We start from the raw sequence: 25,212 nt of genomic DNA, 5'->3' as shown, positions 1-25,212 counted from the left end.
CTAATCCTGGAAGCCCTGTGCTGGGCCTCTCTAGTAGCCCCGCTTTCTGGCTGTGCAAGTTTAGCCTCTAGGCATTGAACCTCGGAGGTCCATTCCTCACTGAACGTTTCACCCTTCCCTTCACAAATATTATGGAGGGTAAAGCACGAGGATAACAGCGGGGATGCTGCTTTCCCCCAAGTCTAGCTTCCCATAAAGACACCTCCAGCGTCCCTTTAAACGGCCGAAAGCACACTCCACCGTCATTCTGCACCGGCTCAGCCTGTAGTTGAACCGGTCCTTGCTCCTGTCAAGCTTCCCTGTATATGATTTCATGAGCCATGGCATTAAGGGGTAAGCGGGGTCTCCAAGGATCACAATGGGCATTTCAACGTCCCCTACTGTGATCTTGCGGTCTGGGAAAAAAGTCCCGGCCTGCAGCTTCCTGAACAGGGCACTGTTCCAAAAGATGTGTGCATCATGCACCTTTCCAGGCCATCCTGTGTAAATGTCAGTGAAACGCCCATGGTGATCCACAAGCACTTGCAGAACCACAGAGAAATACCCCTTGCAATTAACGTACTCGGATGCCAGGTGGGGTGGTGCCAGAATAGGAATATGCGTCCCATCTATCGCCCCTCCACAGTTAGGGAAACCCATTTGTGCAAAGCCATCCACAATGTCCTGCACGTTCCCCAGAGTCACTGTTCTTCTTAGCAGGATGCGTTTAATGGCCCTGCAAACTTGCATCAACACTATTCCAACGGTCGACTTTCCCACTCCAAACTGGTTTGCGACCGATCGGTAGCTGTCTGGAGTTGCCATCTTCCAGATTGCAATAGCCACCCGCTTCTCCACAGGCAGGGCAGTTCTCAATCTTGTGTCCTTGCGCCGCAGGGTGGGGGCAAGCTCCTCACACAGTCCCATGAAAGTGGTTTTTCCCATCTGAAAGTTCTGCAGCCACTGCTCATCATCCCAGGCTTGCAGGACGATGTGATCCCACCACTCAGTGCTTGTTTCCCGAGCCCAAAGGCGGCGTTCCACGGTGCTGAGCACGTCTGTTACTGCCACAAGCAATTTAGTGTCTTGCACGTCAGGCGAATCAATATCATCGTCTGACTCCTCACTGTCACTTTGGAGCTGAAGGAATACCTCAACTACCAAACGTGATGTGCTGGCAACATTCATCAGCAAGGTCCTCAGCAGCTCGGGCTCCATTTCTAACAGAAATCGCGCTGCAGACTCACAATGGCGCCAAACTGCTGGGATGTGTAGCGATGCACCACGGGGCGTTGGGACAGGAAGCGGAATGACCCGCACCCTTCCATCCCCTTCCCACAACCCACAGTGCCAAAATGGGACAAGGTGCTCTGTGGGATAGCCGCCCACAATGCACCACTCCCAAAAGTGCTGCAAATGTGGCCACACTGCAGCGCTGGTAGCTGTCAGTGTGGCCACACTGCAGCGCTGTCCCTACACAGCTGTACGAACACAGCTGTAACTCCCAGCGCTGCACAAATATAAGTGTAGCCATACCCTTAGATTTGCAGAGTGCTGACTCCCCATCCCTGGGGAAGGAGAAGGGAAGAAGAGAGCCACTGGATTTGTTTTCATCAGCGAGCTACTCTCCATTTTCCTTCCAGCCCTATACACTGCAGAGTGTATCTTTGCAATGCCTCTGCTAGAAAGAAAGGAAGAAACTGGGGATCAATGGAATTATGTCAGGGATGAATTTGGCCAGAGCTGGTCACCGGAAGTGCCACAAAGATTAACTTTATAGGTACATCCACATCACGCACTTCTTACAGTGATACGTAGAATACACACCTGGGTAGCCCTCTTTGCATAGGTACAAATAGCAGCATAGGCTGTGAGGCACTGCTTAAAAGATCTGCCTGAAGCCTGTGTGTATGTCCTCAGGCATATATCCTACATGGCTCTCTACAGCCCAAGCAGTGCCTTCCCTGCCTACATGGCTACTTTTAGCAGAGTGGTGTCCTGCTACCTCACAGCTACAGGAGCCTTCCCCTGCCACAGAGAAAAGTCTTGGGCAGTGGGGGAAAAGGCTTCAGTAAATCCCTCCTCCAAGAACCTTTCCTCATCACAGTGAAAGGCTTTGGCATTAGGGAGCTACTGAAGTCTCTCTGCTGCCTCCCCCCTGTCAAAGCCTTTCACAGACAGAAGAAGCTACACACTGCAGTGTGGAGGCAGCTTGCTTTTCGCTGTGGCATGTAGCTACATGTACCCCACTCTCTGCCAGCACTGGTGTGCAATGTAGACACAGTCTATATGGGGGCTGGCAGAACAGGGCCCGGAAGGAAAAAGTGTTTCAGGCTGAAGTGACAAAAGGGAGACAAGAAAAGATTAATTGTCCTTCCACACGTTTCCCTCTCCTCCTCCACCCTGAGATAGCGTAAGAGTCAAATTCCCCTTCCAGTATCCAATATTAACTGTTCCACTGCCTGACCCTACCTTGTCTTTCAGGTGACTTTTCAAACTGAAGGGGGGCACACACAAAAGGAGGTGCGAACAGGTGGCACACCTTCCCTTTAAAATCATTCAATATTCACAAGACTGTCCAAAAAGAGTGTCATAAATTATTATACAGGTTGCATGATTTTTTTTTCAGTGTGCCTTCTGATTTTTAAACTCTTGGGGTTTTTAAATTTCTCCAGGGCAAGGCGTCCAACCCCTAAAGAATCTATATAATATTAAACAGGATGAAAATTCCACATGAGAAATTAATCTGCCCACAAAGAAATCCACTTTAAACATGCATTCTGTACAAGCATCCTCAGACTTAGCTAGCTATGGTAAAACTTGAACTTCTGCAAATGCAAAAGCCTGAGAGGGAGTAAGGGAAAAAAAATTGTGTGAGCCTGTACTTGCCCAGGGTAGGAAAATGCCTGACTATGTTATTCTTAAATTCAGGTTTCCACCAAGCAGATGTTGAAACAACCAAATATGTAAGAAAGGAAATATTTAATAAAAAGTTATTTAGCAGAGCCAATAAAGTTACTTATTTAAAGCTTTCACAGGCCACCTGACATTACACAGCTAACAAAATTTCCTCAAAACCCCAGAGGCTTAGATTTCTTTTTAAGCAGGGATTTAGCACGGTTTCTCTCCCTCCAGTGCTCTGCAGTTACAATTCCTTTTTAGCAAGTTCCAACAGGAACTTCAAGATTCCCAACCTACACACAGCACTGATCCACAACAGCATTAGTAGGTACTGGTTCTAAACAGCACATTACATTACCCAAATGATAAATCTGAGAGTTACACAGAATGACACCAAGCTGAAGACAGACCTTTATCTGGACTAAAATATAAGAGCAAAAAAACTGAATTCTCCCTTTTTCCACTTGTTGATCCCTTTTTGGAAGAAAAGGTGTGGAAGAATTGTCTTTTCTAGTCTCATGTCAGAAGGAGTTTCCAGCAGTGTTGAAATGTAGTTTCATAAATGGCATAATACAAGGGTAGAAGGTGGGCCTCTTGAACATCGGTATTTGGGTACTACTCAAAGAATATGGACTCCCTATTCCATGCTCTTCACATGGACTGCAACCCAGGAGCAGCAGAAGGTCCATAAGAGTTGTGGGGCTGACGGTGCCCGAACCATGGCCACATCCTCCTGTACTGCCCCTTCTCCTGGAGCCCCTACCCTCATATCGCCTCTTCCTGAGGCCTCACTGCCGTGCCGCCCCCTTTTTCCCCGAGCCCTGTGTAGGAGCAGGATTTAATAATTGTACTATAAGAATTAATGTATGATTTGATTTCATCCTGCCAGCCACCCTTTTTGAATAGCAGAAAGGAATGACAGACCAGAACAATCCTTATGACTGATTATGGTCACCCTTTCGTTTTAGGATAAGTTATAACGTCTACTATGGTTTCCTATATGTATTACAAATTAGGCACTCTAGTTAAATATACATTTCTTTGTTGTAAGGTTTAGAAAGTAAGGATACGGCTACACTTGAAACTTCAAAGCGCTGCCACGGGAGCGCTTTGAAATGTGAGCGTGGTCGCAGTGCCAGCTCTGGGAGAGAGCTCTCCCAACGCTGCACGTACTCCACCTCCTCATGGGGATTAGCTTGCAGTGCTGGGAGCCAAGCTCCCAGCGCTGTGGCACTGTTTACACTGGCGCTTTACAGCTCTGTATCTTGCAGCGCTCAGGGGGGTGTTTTTTTCACACCCCTGAGCGAGAAAGTTGCAGCGCTGTAAAGCGCCAGTATAGCCAAGGCCTTAGAGACAGGATTCTGTATTGTGTCTATGTTAAGGAGATTAGAGGAAAGTTGAAGTAAATTGTTTTGATTATAAGATTTAGGAAGGCTTAATTTACAATGCCTTTTCTTGCTCAACATAAAAACTGCTGTATACCTTTATCTGTAAGAGACTGTTCATGTGAATGAGGAATGTATGCATCAGGAAAAGATAAGGTGTGAAGGCCATTGTTATAGCTAGATGGGCCAGATGGTCAAGGAAGAAGGAGTGAAAAGACTTAAAGGACATCAGAGAATCATCAACATGCATCCATAATGAAGGGCAGATTGACGACCCTGAGGTAAAGTCTGGCACCCCGAGGACAATTGATTAAATCAGAACAAAGGACAGGATGACCCTCTTGGAGGTGTATTGGAATGTTTACATCAAAAGATACACCAACTAAGAAGTAACCAGTCAGAAACGGACACAGCAAAATCTATAGACGTCAACAGAGAAAAAAAGACCATAAGAACAGGGTGCTCTGCCATGGGGTTTTAGGTTCGTGTTGCCACACTCCAGCAGCATCAGATCGCGACCAACAGAGCCCGGCTCCCCTCTGCGACCAATCTGGCTGGCCACTAAATTGATCCAGACTCTGAACTGGTAACTAAACATCAACTAGCAGGACTCATAAAAAGATCCCATGTGCTTTGTATAGCATAACAGCTGCCTTGCACCATCCCTTCTCCTGAGGCCCCACTTTGGTGCTGTCTCCCCTGCTCCCAACCCCTGCTTGCTCCTCGCTACCCCTTCCCCCCACCCCCATCACTTGCCCTTACGGCAGGTAAAAAGTGGGAGGGACCCCTGGCCCCTCCTGTTCGGGCAAACTTACTGCAGCCAGCTCACTTCAGGACCCCAACAATGCAGTCCAGCTCTCAGAAACAGCAAGCAGACAGCTTGTCAGCATATGCTCAGAAGTGGGAGCAACACAATGGGACAGTTAAAACTGGAGTTAAGACTGACCTGCCTTAAATTTGAAGACATTGTGAAATCAGATGGCATGTTAGTAACTGATCATTTTAATTTTTCCCTCTTTACAACTATGAACACCAATTACATTTGGAATCCACAGCTGAAAGTAACAGGCAAGTATGAAAGAGCTGATATCTGAAGACAGACAATTTTAAAATCACATTTGTTTAGATTTATATTCAGCCTTCAAGAAAACTTAGCTGAGAATTGTACTAGTAAAGCATCAGTCTTTATAAAAGTCATAGATGATAATTTTCTAACATAAAAAGATACTGCATCCAACATGTGGTAGCTCTGTTTTGGACCAGCTCAGTGGTTTGAGCGTTGGCCTGCTAAACCCAGGGCTGTGAGTTCAATACTTGAGGGGGCCGTTTGGGGAACTGGGGCAAAAAATCTGAGGATTGGTCCTGCTTTGAGCAGGGGGTTGGACTAGATGACCTCCTGAGGTCCCTTCCAACCCTAATATTCTATGATTCTATGATGGATAAAGATGAATTATTCATTGGACTAGTAGTTAGTGGTCGCTAGGGACCAGTAATCATCAACTGATTACATTTAACAGGGACACACAGAGGACACTCCCAACCAGGCACTCCTCCATTCCTCACCTCCCCCTGCCCTTCATTTTAATTTTTTTTTTAATGAAATCTGATAAAACCTGGAAAATTTAAAAAATAAAAAATTTAAAACAAAAAGGTCTTACTCATATTCAGTCTGTGATCCACTACATCCTCCAGATCCTTTTCTACTGCACTGCCTACATAACTATTCCCCATTTTCTGCATTTGATTCTTCCTTGGCAAGTGTAGTACTTTGACATTCAGTAAAGAAAAGTCCTTCTTGTTGATTTCAGATAAATTCTCCAATTTGTCAAGGTTGTTTTGATTTCTGAGACTATCCTCCAAAGTGCTTGCAACCCCTCCCAGCTTGGTGTCACCTGCACATTTTATAAGCACATTCTCTATTCCATTATCCAAATAATTAATAAAAATATTGACTAGTACTGGATGCAGGACTGACCCCACTAGATATGTCCTTCTAGAGTGACAGTGAAACTTTGACAACCACTCTGAGTATAGCTGTGCACCCAGTGGCAGATTAATGATTTTGTCGCCACTAGGCCCTGAAATAATTGCTGCCCTCAGCCCCATATGAACTTATTAAATATCAATATTTTCAATATCAATACCAATATTTTCATTTTTTACTTCACTACTACTTTCAACTATTTTTTCTGTCTCACTATTGGCACTAACTGATATAACAAAGGAATCAATTTTGCGCATTTTTGCTATCATTTCATTTTCCCTTTCTTTTGTACAGCATTTTTTTTGAACTGAGAACCACTTAATTTCTTCCTTCCGGTCATATTATTAATGTTTAGGATTCTCGCTAGTATGTTTACTAAATGGCGTCACGCCATCATTGGTGGTTTCAATACGCACAATGATTGGTAGAATCACGGCGTCACTGATGTTGCAATTACAAAAATGCTGCTATTATAAATTTGCCAGCCTAGGCAATAATACGCCGCTGTGTTCACCCATTTTATAGTAATCTCATTTAGACTCCATTTCCTTCATTTGCTTAGGAGAACGTCATTTGGGACATTAAAAGCTTTACTAAATCATATTAAATCATTTTGATGGCTTCCCTCACATCCACTAAACCAGTAAACCTGTCAAAGAAGGTAACTAGGTTGGTTTAGCATGATTTGTTCCTGACAACTTGATTTATTTAATCACCCTATTATTTGTTTGGTGCTTACAAAATTGATTATTTAATGATTTATTCCAATATCTTTCCAGGTATCAAGAAGTTAAGTTAACTGGTCTATAACTTGCCAGGTCCTCTTTTTTTCCCTTTTTTTGTCCTTCTCCAGTCCTCTGGGACCTCACTCATCCTCCATAAGTCTTGGATGATAAATCACTCATGGTTCTGAGATTGCTTCAGCTAATTCCCTGTGTACTCTAGGGTGAATTTCAATTTGAATACATCTAGCTTATCTAAATATTCTTTCACTTGTTCTTTGCCTATGCTGGCTTGTGTTCCTTCCCACATGTTAAGTATCTGTTCTCAATTTTTTAAAAAACCAAATTAAGCATTAAACACCTCAGCCTTCTTAATATCATTTGTTATGCACTCTCCTTCCCTGTTACATAGTGGACCTACATTTTCCTTCATCTTTCTATTGCTCCTGATGTACAAGGCTCTATAAGCCTCTTTTTAAAATCGCCTTTTATGTCACTTGTTAGGTGTAATTCATTTTAGTGCCTTGGTCTTTCAGAGTTTGTCCCTACATGCTTATGCTATTCTTTTGTACTAATCCTTCACAATTTGTCCATGTTTCCATTTTTTGTAGGATTCTCTGACTTTCAGGTCATTCAAGAGATCCTAAGGGCTTGTCTACATCAGAAAGTTGCAGCGCTGGTGAGGGAGTTACAGCGCTGCAACTTAGGAGGTGTACACATCTGCAGGGCACCACCAGCGCTGCAACTCCCTGTTTGCAGCGCTGGCCGTACTCCCGTTTTGTCTCGGGTGTAGAGGATCCAGCGCTGGTGATCCAGCGCTGGTAATCAAGTATAGACACTTACCAGCGCTTTTCTTGACCTCCGTGGAATAAGCAGGTATCCCAGCATACCTGAGGAAGCCTCTGGTAATCAAGCTGGTCTCCTTCCCCGGCTTGCTCTCGCGTTCCCCGAACCCCGAGCAAGCAGGTCTCCTTCCCTGAGGTTTGCAGGGTGGTTCGGGGAACGCGAGAGCAAACCGCGGCGAAGCTGGTCTCCTTTCCCGGTTTGCTCTCGCGTTCCCCGAACCCCCCTTGAAGCCGCCCAACAGCGCTGCAGTGTGGCCACATCTAACACCACTTGCAGCGCTGGTTGCTGTAAGTGTGGCCACTCTGCAGCGCTGGCCCTATACAGCTGTACTAATACAGCTGTAACAACCAGCGCTGCAAAATTTTAGATGTAGACATGGCCTAATTCATCCATAATGGCCTCTTATTTATTTATTATTTTTTCTTTGCATTGGGATAGTTTGCAGTTGCCCCTTTAATACTGTCTTCTTGAGAAACTGCCTGCTCTCCTGAATTCCTTTTTCTCTTAGATTTTCTTTCCATGGGACCTTTCCTACTAGTTCTGAGTTGTTAAACTCTGCTTGTTTGAAGTCTAATGCAATCCTTGGATGTATAAACAGGGAAGTCAGAAAGTGATTTTATTTTTGTATACAGCATTGGTGAGTCTGATACTGGAATACTGCATACAGTTCTGCTCTCCATATTTTACAGAGTATGTTTAAAAATTGGAAAGGTTGTAGGAAAGAGACAAAAATTACTCAAGGCCAGAGAAAATGCCTTCTAGTGACTTAGAGAGCCAATCTGTTTAGCTTATCAAAAACATGATTGAGAGGTGGCTTGATTACAGTGTACCTTCACAAGGAAAAAGCAGTGGGTACTAAAAGGCTCTTTAAACTGTGAAAAAAGACACACACCTAATGTTATAAAAATTCTTTGAAGGTCACCTTTAAGTGACTTGCCCAAAGTAACAGCAAATCAGTGGCAGAAACAGAAACAGAACCCCCAAAACCTGACTCTACATCTGTGCTCTATGTAACAGTCACATTTCCCAAAACCTGCTAGTACATGATTTAAGAAAATCTGGAACTAAACTCACCCACACAAGTCCGTCCATCGTCTGAAAATTGATAGCCATCAACACACTCACATCGGAAAGTTCCTGGCTGGTTATTACAGACTGCATTGGTGCCACACACAGTTGGTTGCTCTGAGCACTCATCAACATCTGGAGAATGTTACAAAGATTCCAGTTATTACAACGGGGTGAACAATGTGGATCCTGGAAACAAGGGCATCATGCAACTACTACTAAATAAATATATAGATAGATTAATAAAGCTAATCTAAAAAACCAGTCCATACACCAGTTGTGTTGTTATTCTTTAACATTTCCAAAGAGAGATTCAAGAACTTTCCACAGGCCAGTAAAGGTTCCTTTCCTAAGATGATCTGATTGCACAAAGCTATAGCAGTAAACTTTATCATTATGGTACCATATGGATTCAACCAACAATTGCTGCTGTAACTTTAAGTTAGATTTTAAAATAAATTATATATTTTGTTGTTCATATATGTGCTATGTACAGCATGAGCATTACTGACTATGCTGGAGGCTTGTTACTTGGAGAACTACACTAATGCATAATAATTTACCGCATGTAATTGTCAGAGAGCACACATTCAGAAAATAAAATGGACTAATATTTTATTAAATTGTGCCATATAGCAGCTACCAACTATAGTTTAACTAAACGTAACATGTGGAGGACTTGTACAGATGTGATATTGATTCATAACTTTAACTGTAAGTCATGTATTCCAAGCTTTATATGATCAGGTTTTATAGATCTCCAGCTAGGAGGAGCTAGTGTAGACATCTAGGGAATTTCTAATGTGACCTGGGATACGTAGGAGGGACTAAATTATGAGAAGAGTCAAACAAAATAGCACATTTTCACAGTTTAGCTTTGTCAGCCTAATAACATATTTCACCCTGAGAAGTTACCCAATATAAAATGGCTATTACTCTGTAAGTCATACATTAAACTGCAGAGTCCCGTGAAATACTTAAGACTTGTGATTTTAGACAACAGGAATGCCATACAACTGAGAAGAACAGACTTCCTTTTAGAAGTGCTTCCATTTAAATGAGTCCAGTCTTGAAAAGATGGTTCCAAAGGCTTCTATTTTTTCCAAACATTCTTTACCCATTCTACAAAATTAGAGTACTCTAACAAGATACAGGTTCTATGGTAGTAGGTAGGAGTACAATCATTTTACATGAGCTCTCAGCTCTAATGAAACAGCTATATTCAATTATTAATTAAAAGGAGGAGAGGAACACTTAAAATCACATAATTATACATTTAATAGTCTCTGGAAGTGAAAATGTTATCAGAGCCAAAAAGCAAGGGTAACCCAAAGACCTTTGTGATAATTTTTCCTCTCCTCTTTTCTTTATCTCTTGTTTACAGAGGCTGCCCTGGGCTTTAAAAAAAAAAAAAATCAGGACAATTGCAAAGATTTTGGATAGTACATTGAAAATAAATATTTATCTACACTTATTACAAGCGGTATTTGAGGTACCACAGCTATGTCCTTTTCTAAATAATGTACTACTAATTATACCTCTATCCCGATACAATGCTGTCCCTGGGAGCCAAAAAATCTTACCCCGTTATAGGTGAAACTGTGTTATATTGAACTTGCTTTGATCTGCCAGAGCGCGCAGCCCCGCCCCCCCAGAGCACTGCTTTACTGCAATATATCCGAATTTGTGTTATATCGGGTCGCGTTTTATCGTGGTAGAGCTGTATTCCATGAGCAATTCCTGGACAGTATCCATGTGGAGACAGCTGACGTAGCTGTCCCAGTTCACAGGACTACTGACACACCAGTGGAGGAGGAGATGGCTCAGGGTGTATCTGACACACCAGTGGAGGAGGAGATGGCTCAGGCTGGACACTGGCAGCTGGTTACTTCTGGCAGCAGGCAGTGCTCCACCCCTGCTGCGAACCCTCCTGCTGTGGTAATAGATAACCGTTATGCTCTTCTTGATACAGGAGAGAAGGAATCACCCCCAACAGTTAAGGAGGGGAAGCCTCGTAACCCTAAGGCTGGGAGGTCTGCTGCCACCACTGATAATAAGAAACGTAGGGTAGTGGTGGTTGGAGACTCTCTGCTGAGGGGGACGGAGACACCCATCTGTCGCCCTGACCGTTCATCCCGGGAGGTATGCTGCCTGCCAGGGGCCTGTATCCGAGATGTTACAGAGGCATTGTGGAGGATTATCCGGCCTTCTGACTACTACCCCATGCTACTCATCCATGTGGGCACAAATGATACCGTGAGGTGTGACACTGAGCAGATCAAGAGTGACTACAGGGCTCTGGGAGTACGGGTTAAGGAGTTTGGAGCGCAGGTGGTATTCTCTTCGATTCTTCCTGTCGAAGGTAGGGGCCCGGGCAGAGACAGATGCATCGTGGAGGTGAATGCCTGGCTGCGAGGATGGTGTCGCCAGGAGGGCTTTGGCTTCCTCGACCACGGGATGCTATTCGAGAAAGGACTGCTAGGCACAGATGGCGTTCACCTTTCGAGGAGGGGAAAGGCCTTATTTGCTTACAGACTGGCTAACCTAGTAAGGAGGGCTTTAAACTAGGTTCGACGGGGCAGGTGAGCAAACCCCACAGGTAAGTGGGGAACAAGACCTGGGAGATGGGTTGGAAACAGGAGGGAGCATGGGCTATAATGGCAGAGAGAAAGGAGGGTCAGGGCAAAGCTGGGAGGCAAGATCAAACCAGTATCTTAGATGCCTATATACAAATGCAAGAAGTATGGGTAATAAGCAGGAAGAACCGGAAGTGCTAATAAATAAATACAACTATGACATTGTTGGCATTACTGAAACTTGGTGGGATAATACACACGGCTGGGATGTTGGTGTGGATGGGTATAGTTTGCTCAGGAAAGATAGACAAGGGAAAAAGGGAGGAGGTGTTGCCTTATATATTAAAAATGTACACACTTGGACTGAGGTGGAGATGGACATAGGAGATGGAAGTGTTGAGAGTCTCTGGGTTAGGCTAAAAGGGGTAAAAAACACGGGTGATGTCGTGCTGGGAGTCTATTACAGGCCACCTAATCAGGTGGAAGAGGTGGATGAGGTTTTTTCAAACAACTAACAAAATCATCCAAAGCCCAAGATTTGGTGGTGATGGGGGACTTCAACTATCCAGATGTATGTTGGGAAAATAACACCGCGGGGCACAGACTATCCAATAAATTCCTGGACTGCATTGCAGACAACTTTTTATTTCAGAAAGTTGAAAAAGCTACTGGGGGGAAGCTGTTCTAGACTTGATTTTAAGAAATAGGGAGGAACTTGTTGAGAATTTGAAAGTAGAAGGAAGCTTGGGTGAAAGTGATCATGAAATCATAGAGTTTGCAATTTTAAGGAAGGGTAGAAGGGAGTACAGCAAAATAGAGACAATGGATTTCAGGAAGGCGGATTTTGGTAAGCTCAGAGAGCTGATAGGTAAGGTCCCATGGGAATCAAAACTGAGGGGAAAAACAACTGAGGAGAGTTGGCAGTTTTTCAAAGGGACGCTATTAAGGGCCCAAAAGCAAGCTATTCCGATGGTTAGGAAAGATAGAAAATGTGGCAAAAGACCACCTTGGCTTAACCACGAGACCTTGCGTGACCTACAAAATAAAAAGGCGTCATATAAAAAATGGAAACTAGGTCAGATCACAAAGGACGAATATAGGCAAATAACACAGGAATGCAGAGGCAAGATTAGAAAGGCAAAGGCACAAAATGAGCTCAAACTAGCTATGGAAATAAAGGGAAACAAGAAGACTTTTTATCAATACATTAGAAGCAAGAGGGAGACCAAGGACAGGGTAGGCCCACTGCTCAGTGAGGAGGGGGAAACAGTAACGGGAGACTTGGAAATGGCAGAGATGCTTAATGACTTCTTTGTTTCGGTCTTCACTGAGAAGTCTGAAGGAATGTCTAGTATAGTGAATGCTTACGGGAAGAGGGTAGGTTTAGAAGATAAAATAAAAAAAGAGCAAGTAAAAAATCACTTAGAAAAGTTAGATGCCTGCAAGTCACCAGGGCCTGATGAAATGCATCCTAGAATACTCAAGGAGTTAATAGAGGAGGTATCTGAGCCTTTAGCTATTATCTTTGGGAAATCATGGGAGACAGGGGAGATTCCAGAAGACTGGAAGGGGGCAAATATAGTGCCCATCTATAAAAAGGGAAATAAAAACATCCCAGGAAACTACAGACCAGTTAGTTTAACTTCTGTGCCAGGGAAGATAATGGAGCAGGTAATTAAAGAAATCATCTGCAAACACTTGGAAGGTGGTAAGGTGATAGGGAATAGCCAGCATGGATTTGTAAAGAACAAATCGTGTCAAACTAATCTGATAGCATTCTTTGATAGGATAACAAGCCTTGTGGATAAGTGAGAAGCGGTGGATGTGATATACCTAGACTTTAGTAAGGCATTTGATACGGTCTCGCATGATGTCCTTATCGATAAACTAGGCAAATACAATTTAGATGGGGCTACTATAAGGTGGGTGCATAACTGGCTGGATAACCATACTCAGAGAGTAGTTATTAATGGCTCCCAATCCTGCTGGAAAGGTATAACAAGTGGGGTTCCGCAGGGGTCTGTTTTGGGACCGACTCTGTTCAATATCTTCATCAACGATTTAGATGTTGGTATAGAAAGTACGCTTATTAAGTTTGCGGACGATACCAAACTGGGAGGGATTGCAACTGCTTTGGAGGACAGGGTCAAAATTCAAAATGATCTGGACAAATTGGAGAAATGGTCTGAGGTAAACAGGATGAAGTTCAATAAAGATAAATGCAAAGTGCTCCACTTAGGAAGGAACAAACAGTTTCACACATACAGAATGGGAAGAGACTGTCTAGGAAGGAGTATGGCAGAAAGAGATCTAGGGGTCATAGTAGACCACAAGCTTAATATGAGTCAACAGTGTGATACTGTTGCAAAAAAAGCAAATGTGATTCTGGGATGCATTAACAGGTGTGTTGTAAACAAGACACGAGAAATCATTCTTCCGCTTTACTCTGCGCTGGTTAGGCCTCAACTGGAGTATTGTGTCCAGTTCTGGGCACCGCATTTCAAGAAAGATGTGGAGAAATTGGAGAGGGTCCAGAGAAGAGCAACAAGAATGATTAAAGGTCTTGAGAACATGACCTGTGAAGGAAGGCTGAAGGAATTGGGTTTGTTTAGTTTGGAAAAGAGAAGACTGAGAGGGGACATGATAGCAGTTTTCAGGTATCTAAAAGGGTGTCATCAGGAGGAGGGAGAAAACTTGTTCACCTTAGCCTCCAATGATAGAACAAGAAGCAATGGGCTTAAACTGCAGCAAAGGAGATTTAGGTTGGACATTAGGAAAAAGTTCCTAACTGTCAGGGTAGTTAAACCCTGGAATAAATTGCCTAGGGAAGTTGTGGAATCTCCATCTCTGGAGATATTTAAGAGTAGGTTAGATAAATGTCTATTAGGGATGGTCTAGACAGTATTTGGTCCTGCCATGAGGGCAGGGGACTGGACTCAATGACCTCTCGAGGTCCCTTCCATTCCTAGAGTCTATGAGTCTATGAGTATATACATTGCATAGCCCAAGACATCCGTAAACTAATGTTTTACATGTACAAAGAGTTCAGTACTCCCATCCAGGATTCCTAGTAAGACTTTGTGGAGACACAGCTGGAGAGTGTTAGGTTTTAAACAGTTCATTAAAACTGCTCCCTCCTCTTTTATAAGCAGCTAAATTGAGATTGCTTCACAATAAAATCTGAAAAAAGCAAAGCAACCCTGTGGAGTATTAACATATATACAGACCAGCACTTTTAATCTAGAAAAGCTCTTACAGCATTGGCTATTGGTCTAAGTTTTTTCAGTCAGCAACAGCTGAGATGGCATAAGGGGATCCAGTAAACCAAGAGGAATACAGATTCAGACTAGACAGCCAAAACAAATGAATTTAACAATGATTAATTAACTCCATTGTGTCTCAACCATATTATAAACACAGTATTGCCAGACTATGTGGACTGTGGCAAACTGCGCTATAAATTGTAAAATTGTACTTGGTCTTCACACAAATCTTCAGATTGGAATCCATTACTAACGGAGATTGGATTTTATTGGGTCTTTTGAAGACAGTGGGAAGATTGCTATTGATTTCAATATTAACTGCTTTGATCAAGGCCATAGTAACATTTGTTATAGGTAGTCTGTGAGCAGAAAATGGCAGTCCTTTTAGGAATATGCTATATAGGTAGGATTGGTAGCAGAGAAAAAAAAATTCTGGATTTTGAAAGGCAAAAATATTACAAAATTTCTGTCAGCCATTTCGAAGTTCTAATATACGCACTAGCTCACCAAGGAAAGAATGTAAGTAATTATTTTGAACTGTCTTCTTCCCCCATTAGGAATTTATAGCACTCATGCATCAATTAGCTTTAGGGTTCTTTGTGCTAGGCACTGTACAAAACACATAGTGAAAGAATTCCTGCCTCAGAAAGCTTTAGAGAACCATATTCCAATAGCAAGATTTTTCAAGACATGTTTTAATAGTCCAGGCCAAAAGGGTCAGTTCTGAGGGTTAATATATTCCAGTGATGACCAGCAGAATCTACACAAGCCATTATTCTGATGCATAAATGTTTCACATACCGTAACAAACACGTCCATCTCCACGGAAGCCTACAGAGCATTCACAGGAGAACTGATTTCCTGTTCCTGGACGACATACTGCATTGGTGTCACAACCATGGGAACCAGTGTAGCAAGGATTCCGGCTGATATCAGCAGAACCATCTGTTAAAAGAGATTGTATTTAGCCACTGAAGACGCTAAAACAAGGCCAAGTTAAATGTAACTATCTGACAAACATTAGTCTCTTATTGTCCTTATTTAAAGGGAAGTTTAAAGTCTGAATCCATCCCTGCAGCAGCATGGGGACTGAGGCAGAGACTGAGGGGAGATTGCTTACACCTGCAGTATGTGTGAGGGCCAGTTCTGTGCCAGTTGGTCTCATCAGGAAGAGGGGTTCCTACAGTTGAGATGCGGGTCAACGATGAATCATACCTTTTACCTCAAACATGACAGCACAAATTCCTCAAGAACTTTTACAAAAGTAAATTATAAAAACAATACAGATGACACTTTTATGCAGAAAAGCCCACAGCAAATTATATACACAATTAAAAAGCAAGGTTAAGTCAAATCACGTGTGCAGTTACCTTCCAGTCTCTTGAGTCACTAAAGAAGATTGTTTTGTTTGGGTTGGGATGCTTTTTTCCATTAGCTAGGAATGCCTTATTTCAACCTGTATCCTTGCTATCAAAAACTAAACATACTCCCTTCTGTACTCACTTGGTGTGCATTTTTAAATTGTTCCTTCACTCACACCTAATTTAACTCCCGCAAAAAACAAAAAACAAAAAACAAAACCTTTGCTAACTTGTCATTAAGGTTGCCCAGACTTATCAACCTTTGCAAAAAAATCCTTTAAAATAAAGTTTCAAGTTTAAACAAAAATTAATAAAAAATCCCAACACACCCAAACAAGTTTATCATTTCACTCTAATAAAACATTTTGTATAATTGGCTATTGCACATCATATAGAAATGAAATATTATGATGGCTGAAAGATGTGCCATTAAATAGAAGTTAGTTTCTATGAGCCATGATTCATTCTAGTACTGGGTTGTTATTTGCAGCAGTGGGTTTGTGCTCCCATACAGTATAAAAATTGATAAATTGATGATAGAACTGTTATATGTTTAAAAGGTAACATTTACATGAGGTAAATGAAAATTCTCCGTGGATGTATTAGTAAGGAAATGTTTCAAACTAGTATTTTCAAAGTATCCTAGGAATTAGGCACTCAAATACCACTGAAATTCAATAGCAGTTGGGTGCTCAATTTACAAGAGGTATTTTTGGATCTTTTTTAAAAAAAGGTCCATAGGCATTTTGAATTCCAGGTAAGTAACGCAGCTATATAATCTATTTCATTAACATCCAGCTAATGCAAAGTGAAATATAAAGGAGCTGTTTTCCCACAATCCAAGTCCCCAAAGAGGAATTGAAGAATTACCATTATACATACCACTGACTGGGCCAATTGAGTTGCTCATAGCATATCGCAGAATTTGTTCGTCCCTATTATACAGGACAAAGACACTGTCTACTGAAAGCTGCTGTGTGGCAGAAATAGCATGATGTGAGTCATCATGAATGCATTCGTCGAATGAGATGGTCTGTCGCCACTGGTAGGCTACAGTGTAGGAGGGAGCAATCCCATCTCGTTCTGGTTCTGTCACTGTGTACTCCCTGGTAGAAGATGATGTGATCACTGAAATACAACAAATACCACATGGATAAGAGAGGAAAGGGACAGTACAAAGCCCATTTCCATCTGCAGACATGGATCAAAGGCAAGATTGTATTAAACAGAATTTTGCAGACAAGCAGCTATAAAGCACTGCCATGTTTTTCTATTCAAAGGGAGGAAATTCCACTTGATTTGGCCTGTTTTTTGTTTTCATGTATCAGAGTTTCAAACAATGTGCTAAATATTTATCTAAACATAATTTAGCAAATCCTGCCCAAGTCCCAGTGATAGATGGTTACTACCAGATAACTGGTCAGTGACCTATGTAAACTGATACATAGGTCTCAGTCCAGTTCCTAGTGGAGCATTGTGCACATTGCAAAAAGCCTCACAGCAATAGGTACAGTTAATGGTAGTCTCTTAGAAAATAGAGACCAAGGACTGAATAAGCTGAAAAACCAAATCACCCTCTGCTCTTGAGCACTGTAGATCAGAACTGAAAAATTAGCAAGCAATGCAGGAAATCTGCACTGCTGCTGTCTACATTGTTATCAGTTTTGTAGATAAAAGAAAGGCCCCTTCAGTGTCTCTAGAGCTGTCAATCCAGCATTTTACACACCACACAATTAATAAAAAAATTTTTAATCTCACAAGAGACCAAGAACATGCAATTTTCAAGGATAAAAGTTATTACAACATTCTCATTGAGTTGTTCCAAAGAGCCAAAGAACAAGTATATGGTAGCAAACTCTACACTGAAAACAGGTATGAACCTGTGTAACAGGCAATGATTTTCAGATTCTTATTTTCTTTTCTGAGGAATATGGTTGATAATCACCTCCATTAATTCATGTTGTTTCTTACCAGAACGAGAAGAGTGATAGAGCTCATTGTATGGTTCTATGTGGACTGATGCACCAAATGGGATCTCGGGTACTTTGCCCTCCATTTCTGTGCTGATTGTAAGATGACCATGTTCATCGATTCCACTGAACTTTTGCTTGATAACCAGTTTCTCATTACTGCCAAGGAAGGTAACTTCAGCTTGCCGCGTAAACTCACCACCTAGAAATCAAGATTAGGAAAAACCATGACTAAATTTGAATCCATCTAGTCAAACTGTTGCCCACAACTCTTCAAAACAACAACAACAAAAACCAACCAAACAAAAAGCAAATATTTTCTCCAAGCTATTATGCAAGATCTTCTAAGAGTTCACTTTTTTTCCCATATAAAGGAAAAATTATAGTTCTAGAAATTGCCATTGACACACTATCACTGAATATAGTAAAAGAACCCAGACTTTTAGGTACTAAACATCTTGAACTGCAAATAAGGCAGAAGAAAAAGGTTTCAGATCAAGAGAAGAGTTGAGGTAGAGCCAAAATATACAATAGTAAGTCTTATCATATGTGTTATAGTTGAAAGTGGTTTTATTCTTCAGAGAAAATATATCTATTAACAGGCAGAACATTTCTGGTCCCCAATTTAAAAAAAAATTGAAATGTACATTATAAATTCCTGAACTAGCTTCCAGGAAGTCAATAAATTAATACACAAAAAACAAACAAACACAACCCAATAACAAAATTCTATATTCAATTAACATACTGATGAGGCTGACAAAATTCGTGCCACAGAACTGTAAAGCATCAAATAAAAAAAGATGCATAAACTTCTAAATCAGATTATACTCACAGATGGGTCTGAGTGGTAGAATTTGAATCAGTCTAGAAATTCAGACCCATCTCTAGTTATTTGTAGCCTTGAATTACAAAAATATTTCTGAAACGTATAGGAATTTTAACAAAAATATCAGTGAATTCCTCACTTGCCTGCCAAAATTGCAGTTGAAGGTTCAGCATTTCCCGTGCAGCATTTCCCCTGATGCTATTGTTAGCACCTAAAGCCTAATATGTTTTAGGTATTCATAGGGCCAGCTTTTCCTTGCATTCTGGCTTCTTCTTTGCAGATGCTCAAAAGCAGCCAGATCCATCTAGCTGTGAATACCCCCAGCATTGGGACCTTTTAGCTATCAGTGGCTGTATAGCCAGTTCAGCACAGAGGTACAAGTTGGGGGATTACCAAGAAAAAATTAGCATATGGTTCATTTGGGACTATAAGCAACTGAAATATCTAACCTACATGGTGACTCAGCACAGCTATACCCCAATAATAAGGGTGCTGTAACTGGCTCCCCAATAACCCCACGTCCTTTTTGCGCCAAGCAAAAGCTGAGCACAGCATAGAATCTGGGCTGATTTGCTGTTGTAGGAGAAAACACAGATCCCTACACTCCAGTCTTGGCAGGTAAAAAGTTCACCTCTAAGGCTCAAATTCTGCTTTCACCTCATTTTGTTGTATTTTTGTTTAAAGGTGGGATTTTCAAAAATCCCAAACTCACTTAGAAGCACAATTCGTACTGAAATTCAGTGGGACTTGTATTCCTAAAAGACTGGGAGTTTTGAAAATACCACCCTACGTGTTATCATATACTTTGTTCAGTACCTTATTTAAAAGATTCCTATATACAAGGTAGTAAATATGCCACCAAAATGATTTTACAGTAATCAGAGGGGAAAAAACAGGTTTCCCCATTTAAGGATAAACTACCAAGAGACTTGAAGTGGTTACGACAAAACATTTAAGTTACAAGGAGTTGCAGGTGCTCAGCACCTCTCAGGAACAGGTCCTCTGGCTCCAATTCTCCTGTCATTAGAAGGATAGCCTCCCCATAGCACACTGATAGACTAAGATAATGTTAAACATCAGCAAAAAAGTGTATAGTCTGAGAAAGCTCAGGACTTTTCTCATGTGGTATCATAAACAAAAATCTCACCACATTTTAGGCAGTGTCAGCAGGCAGCAGCTATTGCAATGGAACAAATGTAAATACTGAATTTTTGAGGACACTCAAATATTTATACCAAACTTTCATTTGAGGGTGTTTCCTTTCTATCTTGTTGCATGTTGGCTGCTTCTTTCAAGTGTCTAAAGGCCAGCTTTATTGCCATACCAGGATACAACAAGACCCATTGTTTTCATTAGCATTTTAAATTTTACAAATTTGTGTACTAGTATAATTTCAAAATGACCCTACAGATTTAAGTCTTTACTATTCAGTGGTGAGGAGCATCTTTTATGCTAGTTCTGTAGTATAAAGGTTTCCTTATGCTGAAAGATTCTCCACACTTTGCAACAGTTGTGATTTATTGAATTAAGACCCATTTACATTTTTATGACTATTTATACAACTGCCAAATAGCCAGATGTATTCAGAAGGAACAGATTAAAGATGAAAATCTAGGGAAATGTATCTTTCAAGAGCTGTGATTGTGTTGTTGCAGCCATGTTGATCTCAGGATATTAGAGAGGCAGGGTGGGTGAAGTAATATCTTTTTATTTGGAATTTCCAAACCTGAAGAAGAGCTCTGTGTAAGTTCAAAAACTTGTCATTATCACCAACAGCAGTTGGTCCAGTAAAACAGGGGTTCTCAACCTTTCTTTTTGAGGCCCGCCCAACCTGCTATAAAAACTCCATGGCCCACCTGCACCACCACCACTGTTTTTCTGCATATCCGGTAGATTAAAAGCCAGGCTCGCATTAGTGGCTAGCAAGCAGGGCAATTACCTGGGGCCTCACACCACAAGGAGCCCCCGCGAAGCTAAGTTGCTCGAGCTTCAGCTTCTTCTCTGGGAGGCGGGGCTCAGGCTTCAACATTCTGCCTTGGGCCCCGGTGAGTTTAACGTTAGCCCTGCTCACTGGTTTATTTTGATGGATCCCCTGAAACCTGCTCACAATCCCCCAGGGGGCCCGAGACTTCACCCACTTTGTCTTGCTAAGCGACATGATTTTCAGTTATCTAGGAATTTGCATCTATACATAGTATGAGGTCTAAACTGAAAAGTTGCTGCATCTGTACAAGTTGGTGAATTCAGAGCAAGATGTGAGATATTTAGAAAACTCCAATAATGTGAAGTAAGAAAAAGAAAGGAACCTGGCTCCTGCCTCTGTGTCAAGTGCTGATTTATAATTCCATCCATTATTATCTAAAAATAAAAAAATGCAACTGAAAATTGTGGTCTCTTAACACATACAGACCAATTTTCAGAGGTGCGGTATACTCAGGCCTCCCAAAATAGGTCACCTGCTTCCTGATAACATCAATTCATTGAATGGGAACTGGCTAATCCACTTTGACTCTGACTACTAGGGATCTGTGCCTAGTGTAAAGTAAAAATTCAGGTATCTGTATTATATCAGCAAGAGAAATGGGCTGAAGTTTTAATCTAGCACCAACCAACCAATACTAGGCAGGAAACAGGGAGCTTCTGCATCTTTCTAATAATTTACTTCAAAGTTTTCTAGTTTAACAGTTCTCTTGCCTCAAGTCACAAAAAAAGTATAAAGCAGCCTTTTGAACAAGTTCTAATTTTAAAAAGTTACCTGTAATACTGAATCCATTTCTATATCCTTGCTGCTCCACAGCAAACATCCATCCTATGATACCTCCAACAGAAGCAAGAGGAAGCAGAGAATACCCCAGCACCTCTGGAATGGTGCTGATAGCAGTATATGCTCGCCCGTGGTTCATCACAACATAAGAATGGAGGTCAGTGTTCTCAAATACAACTGGAACTGGGTTACTTCCTACAAAGATTTTCCCTTTCACTTTCCCATTCACTCGCTGAGGAGAACCTGGTCAATCAAAAACACCAATGTAAGGTAAAGAATTTCGCAAAGTAAAAACAGAATTAACACATTGTTCAGAGCTACATTTGCTAATCAGTATATCAATTTTGTGTAGATAGAAAGTAGAAAATTAGCATCAACATTCATGGCAAGAGACAGTTGCTCACAGAGTTAGACATAGAAGCCACCTACAAATGCAGTGTAAAGTCGCATAGGCAATTATGGTTTCATTGCTATGAAAGAGAGAGAGTGGGCAGAGTTACAATAATTAGAAGTTGTCCTTTTTCATTTTTCCCCAGGGATAGATAGTTGAATAAACAAGCTGTTTTGTTATACGATCTGCAAATAGTGAATGCTATATAGAAAAACCCGAATGCCATACAGTAAAGCCCCTAATTACACAAATTCCTGCCTTCAGAGTCTGCCCTAAAACAATGTTTTTCAAAGTCTGGGTCGTGACCCAATACTGGGTCGCAGCATGTTAGGCACTGGGTAGCCTTGCTTAGCACCCAGGGACCCTAGCGGCTCTGGTCAGCACCGCCGACCGGGATGTTAAAAGTTCCATCAGCAGTGCTGCCCAGCTAAGGCAGGCTACTGCCTACCTGCTCTGACATCGCATTGCATCCCAGAAGCAACCAGCAGCGGGTCCAGCTTCTAGGCAGCAGGGCCATGGGGCTCTGCACGTTGCCCCCATCCCCAAGCACCAGCTTTGCTCTCCAGTTCGGTTCCCAGCCAATGGATGCTGGGGCGGGGAGGGGGGAGCAGAGCTGCTTGCATGCCACTGCCTAGGAGCCGGACCTGCTGTGCCGCTGACTGGGAGCCATGAGAGGTAAGTCTGCACCCCAACCCTGTGCCCCAATCCCCTGCCCCAGCCCTGAGCCCCCTTCAAACCCAGAACCCCTTCCTGCACCCCAAACCCTTCATCCCTAGCCTCACCCCAGAACCTGCACCTCCAGCTCAGGGCCCTGACCCCCTCCCGCACCCCAACCTCCTGCCCCAGCCCTGAGCCCCCTCCAAACCCAGAACCCCTTCCTGCACCCCAAGCCCCAAACCCTTCATCCCTGGCCTCACCCCAGAATCTGCACCTCCAGCTCAGAGCCCTGACCCCCTCCCGCACCCCAACCTCCTGCCCCAGCCCTGAGCCCCGTCCCACATGCTGAACCCCTCATTCCTGGCCCCATCCCACAGCCCTAACTCCTGCACCCCAACCCTGCGCTCCCCCCACACCTCAAGCCCCTTATCCCTAGCTCCGCTGGGTCTTGGACATCAGCAATTTTCTTCAACTGAGTCCCCAGAAAAAAAGTTTGAAAACCACTGTCCTAAAGTATCTTCAGAGCTACAGAGTACAAATTTGCTCCTCCTTATTTTAAGTTTACTTCTATTAAGCAACCAAGTTTTTTTTTTATGGTAGCTATTGTGGTCACAACAGGCTTTGCTGTATTTAAGGTTACATTGGAGTACCATTATAGTCCCATATTTTTCATATCTCAACTTTCCTCAAAATTCTGTCATACACAGGTTGTCAGTAGTGCTGCACAGAGGTAGTATTCTGGATTAGTATTTAAGATGCTGTGGTATTTTCTAATGTATAAAGTACATGCATTAAGTTACATTATTTTCAGATCTTTTATTTTCCTTGCTCTGGATTGGTTTAAATGTGTAACTAACACTGAGTTAAGTGCAATTTTTGCATTTTGTAGAAACAGGAAAGCAAGGAAAGCTTTTAGTCAGTTACTTAACAGTCAAAATGCATGTATAGATTGAATTACTAGAAGGATTACAAGTGTATACATAAGAAATTCCTTTTTGGATCTCACACAAGCACAATGTTGAAATATAGATCCAACAAAATCAAGCAGCTTAGATCTTTGCTATAGGAGCTGAAAAAGTCAGAGAAACAGGAGTCATACTTTGACTCCAGTAATAAAAGTCAGACCATGCACTTTTAAAGAAGTTTATTTCTAGAGATGGGCCAGACTAGAACCCTGGATCCTAAACATTCCTGAACCGTTCAAAGAGTAACCAGTCTCTAGTTTTCCTTTAGATGTTCAGTTGTCCTAGCAAGCATGGCTGAAAAGCTTGTGTAATTTCTTATTTTATCTCCATTTCAAAATGGAGACATTTTAAAGCATTCAGTTCATTTTTTCACTGTATTATTCAAAGTATCATCTTGGCTGCAATAGTAAAAAGTTACCTGCCCACTGTCTTCAACTTATGCTTTGGGACTGAGGGTGCCCAAGCAGCCTTCAATTATTTTTCTCCACACAAAGCCCCATGAACTAAAAATTCAGATACTAACACTGGTTTGTAGTGATTGAAGTGTCAAATATAACAGGCTATTCTAGCCTCTGTGCTAGACTGCTGAAGTCTGGAGAGACTGCTGAGTAATGCGGAAGCTTTGTGTGTGCTGTGATGTGTCTGGTTCACAGAAGCTCGGTGCCCTCAGCAGCTGTGGCAGCCCATTTTAAAATGGTGTGTTAAGTTGCCAACTGTACAATAAAAGCTTTGACAAAAAAAGCTGTCCAGCTCTTAGTCACAAGTCACACAGCTCTTAGCACTTAGTCTACAAACAAACAAATCCTTGATTTCCTAAATGTATAGTATCTAAAGTAGCTAATTTTCCTGAAAAATACTCATTACATTTTAAGTAGGCTGCCAAAGACTGCAGTATTCCCATTTGCTTATATGTGAAATTTACAGACATCCAACACTTCCCAGTTTGTCTGCTTCCTGTTTACATAAAAAGGGGAGGGGGGGGGAAAAGAGAACTAAACTAGACACTGAGGGCACTGGGTTGTTAATTGTTTATTCCAGTGAACATATGTTCCAGACAGCTGTTTACATATTTTCTTCACCCTGTAACTATATGGAAAAAATGTACTTTTCCAAGCAATAAATATTAGGAAGGGTAACTTCCATCCAGTTTCGACCAACCTTGCATTCAGTGTCAGCACTCATGTTAGTGGGTTGAATGTTTTTCAGAAAGGCTTCTACTATGAAGCATTGCACATTGCAATACCCCATAAAAGAGAAATGCCTCATCATTATTGAGCGCCTACACTCTACAGCCAGCAGGATGAGAGAGAGAACCTCAGTGCAGTACCGTTAGCCTCATCTGCGTCAGTCAAATAAAGTCTCAAGAACGTTCCCAAGGAACACAGTGCGACTTCTTGTAGTAAGATACAACACTTTACTGTAGATTACAAAAACCATTTAAATGAGAAAAGCAGCAACCTCACCCCTTTCTGTACTAAAGAGGGTTTTAAAAAAAACCATTGCCTATTTATCCATAACTGTATTACAACATTAAATGTCTTGTACAAAATG

General features: G+C 42.0%; 1 protein-coding gene across 1 annotated transcript in view; it reads right to left on the bottom strand.

Moving 5' to 3' along the window:
• NID1 (nidogen 1) overlaps positions 1–25,212 on the bottom strand; it is an 87,069-nt gene that overhangs the window by 42,315 nt on the left and 19,542 nt on the right. The window contains exons 6-10 of the mRNA XM_050950482.1: positions 21,640–21,891; positions 18,057–18,257; positions 16,968–17,213; positions 15,526–15,669; positions 8,892–9,020 (exon numbers count right to left, since the gene is read on the bottom strand). Of these exons, the coding sequence (XP_050806439.1) occupies positions 8,892–9,020; positions 15,526–15,669; positions 16,968–17,213; positions 18,057–18,257; positions 21,640–21,891 (972 nt within the window). The remainder of the gene's footprint in view (positions 1–8,891; positions 9,021–15,525; positions 15,670–16,967; positions 17,214–18,056; positions 18,258–21,639; positions 21,892–25,212) is intronic.

Source organism: Gopherus flavomarginatus, chromosome 4 (genome assembly GCF_025201925.1).
Source record: "Gopherus flavomarginatus isolate rGopFla2 chromosome 4, rGopFla2.mat.asm, whole genome shotgun sequence".
In the NCBI taxonomy this organism is placed as follows: Eukaryota; Metazoa; Chordata; order Testudines; family Testudinidae; genus Gopherus; species Gopherus flavomarginatus.
The sequence above is the reverse complement of the archived record's forward strand: the minus strand, read 5'-3'. Positions and strand labels throughout refer to the sequence as shown.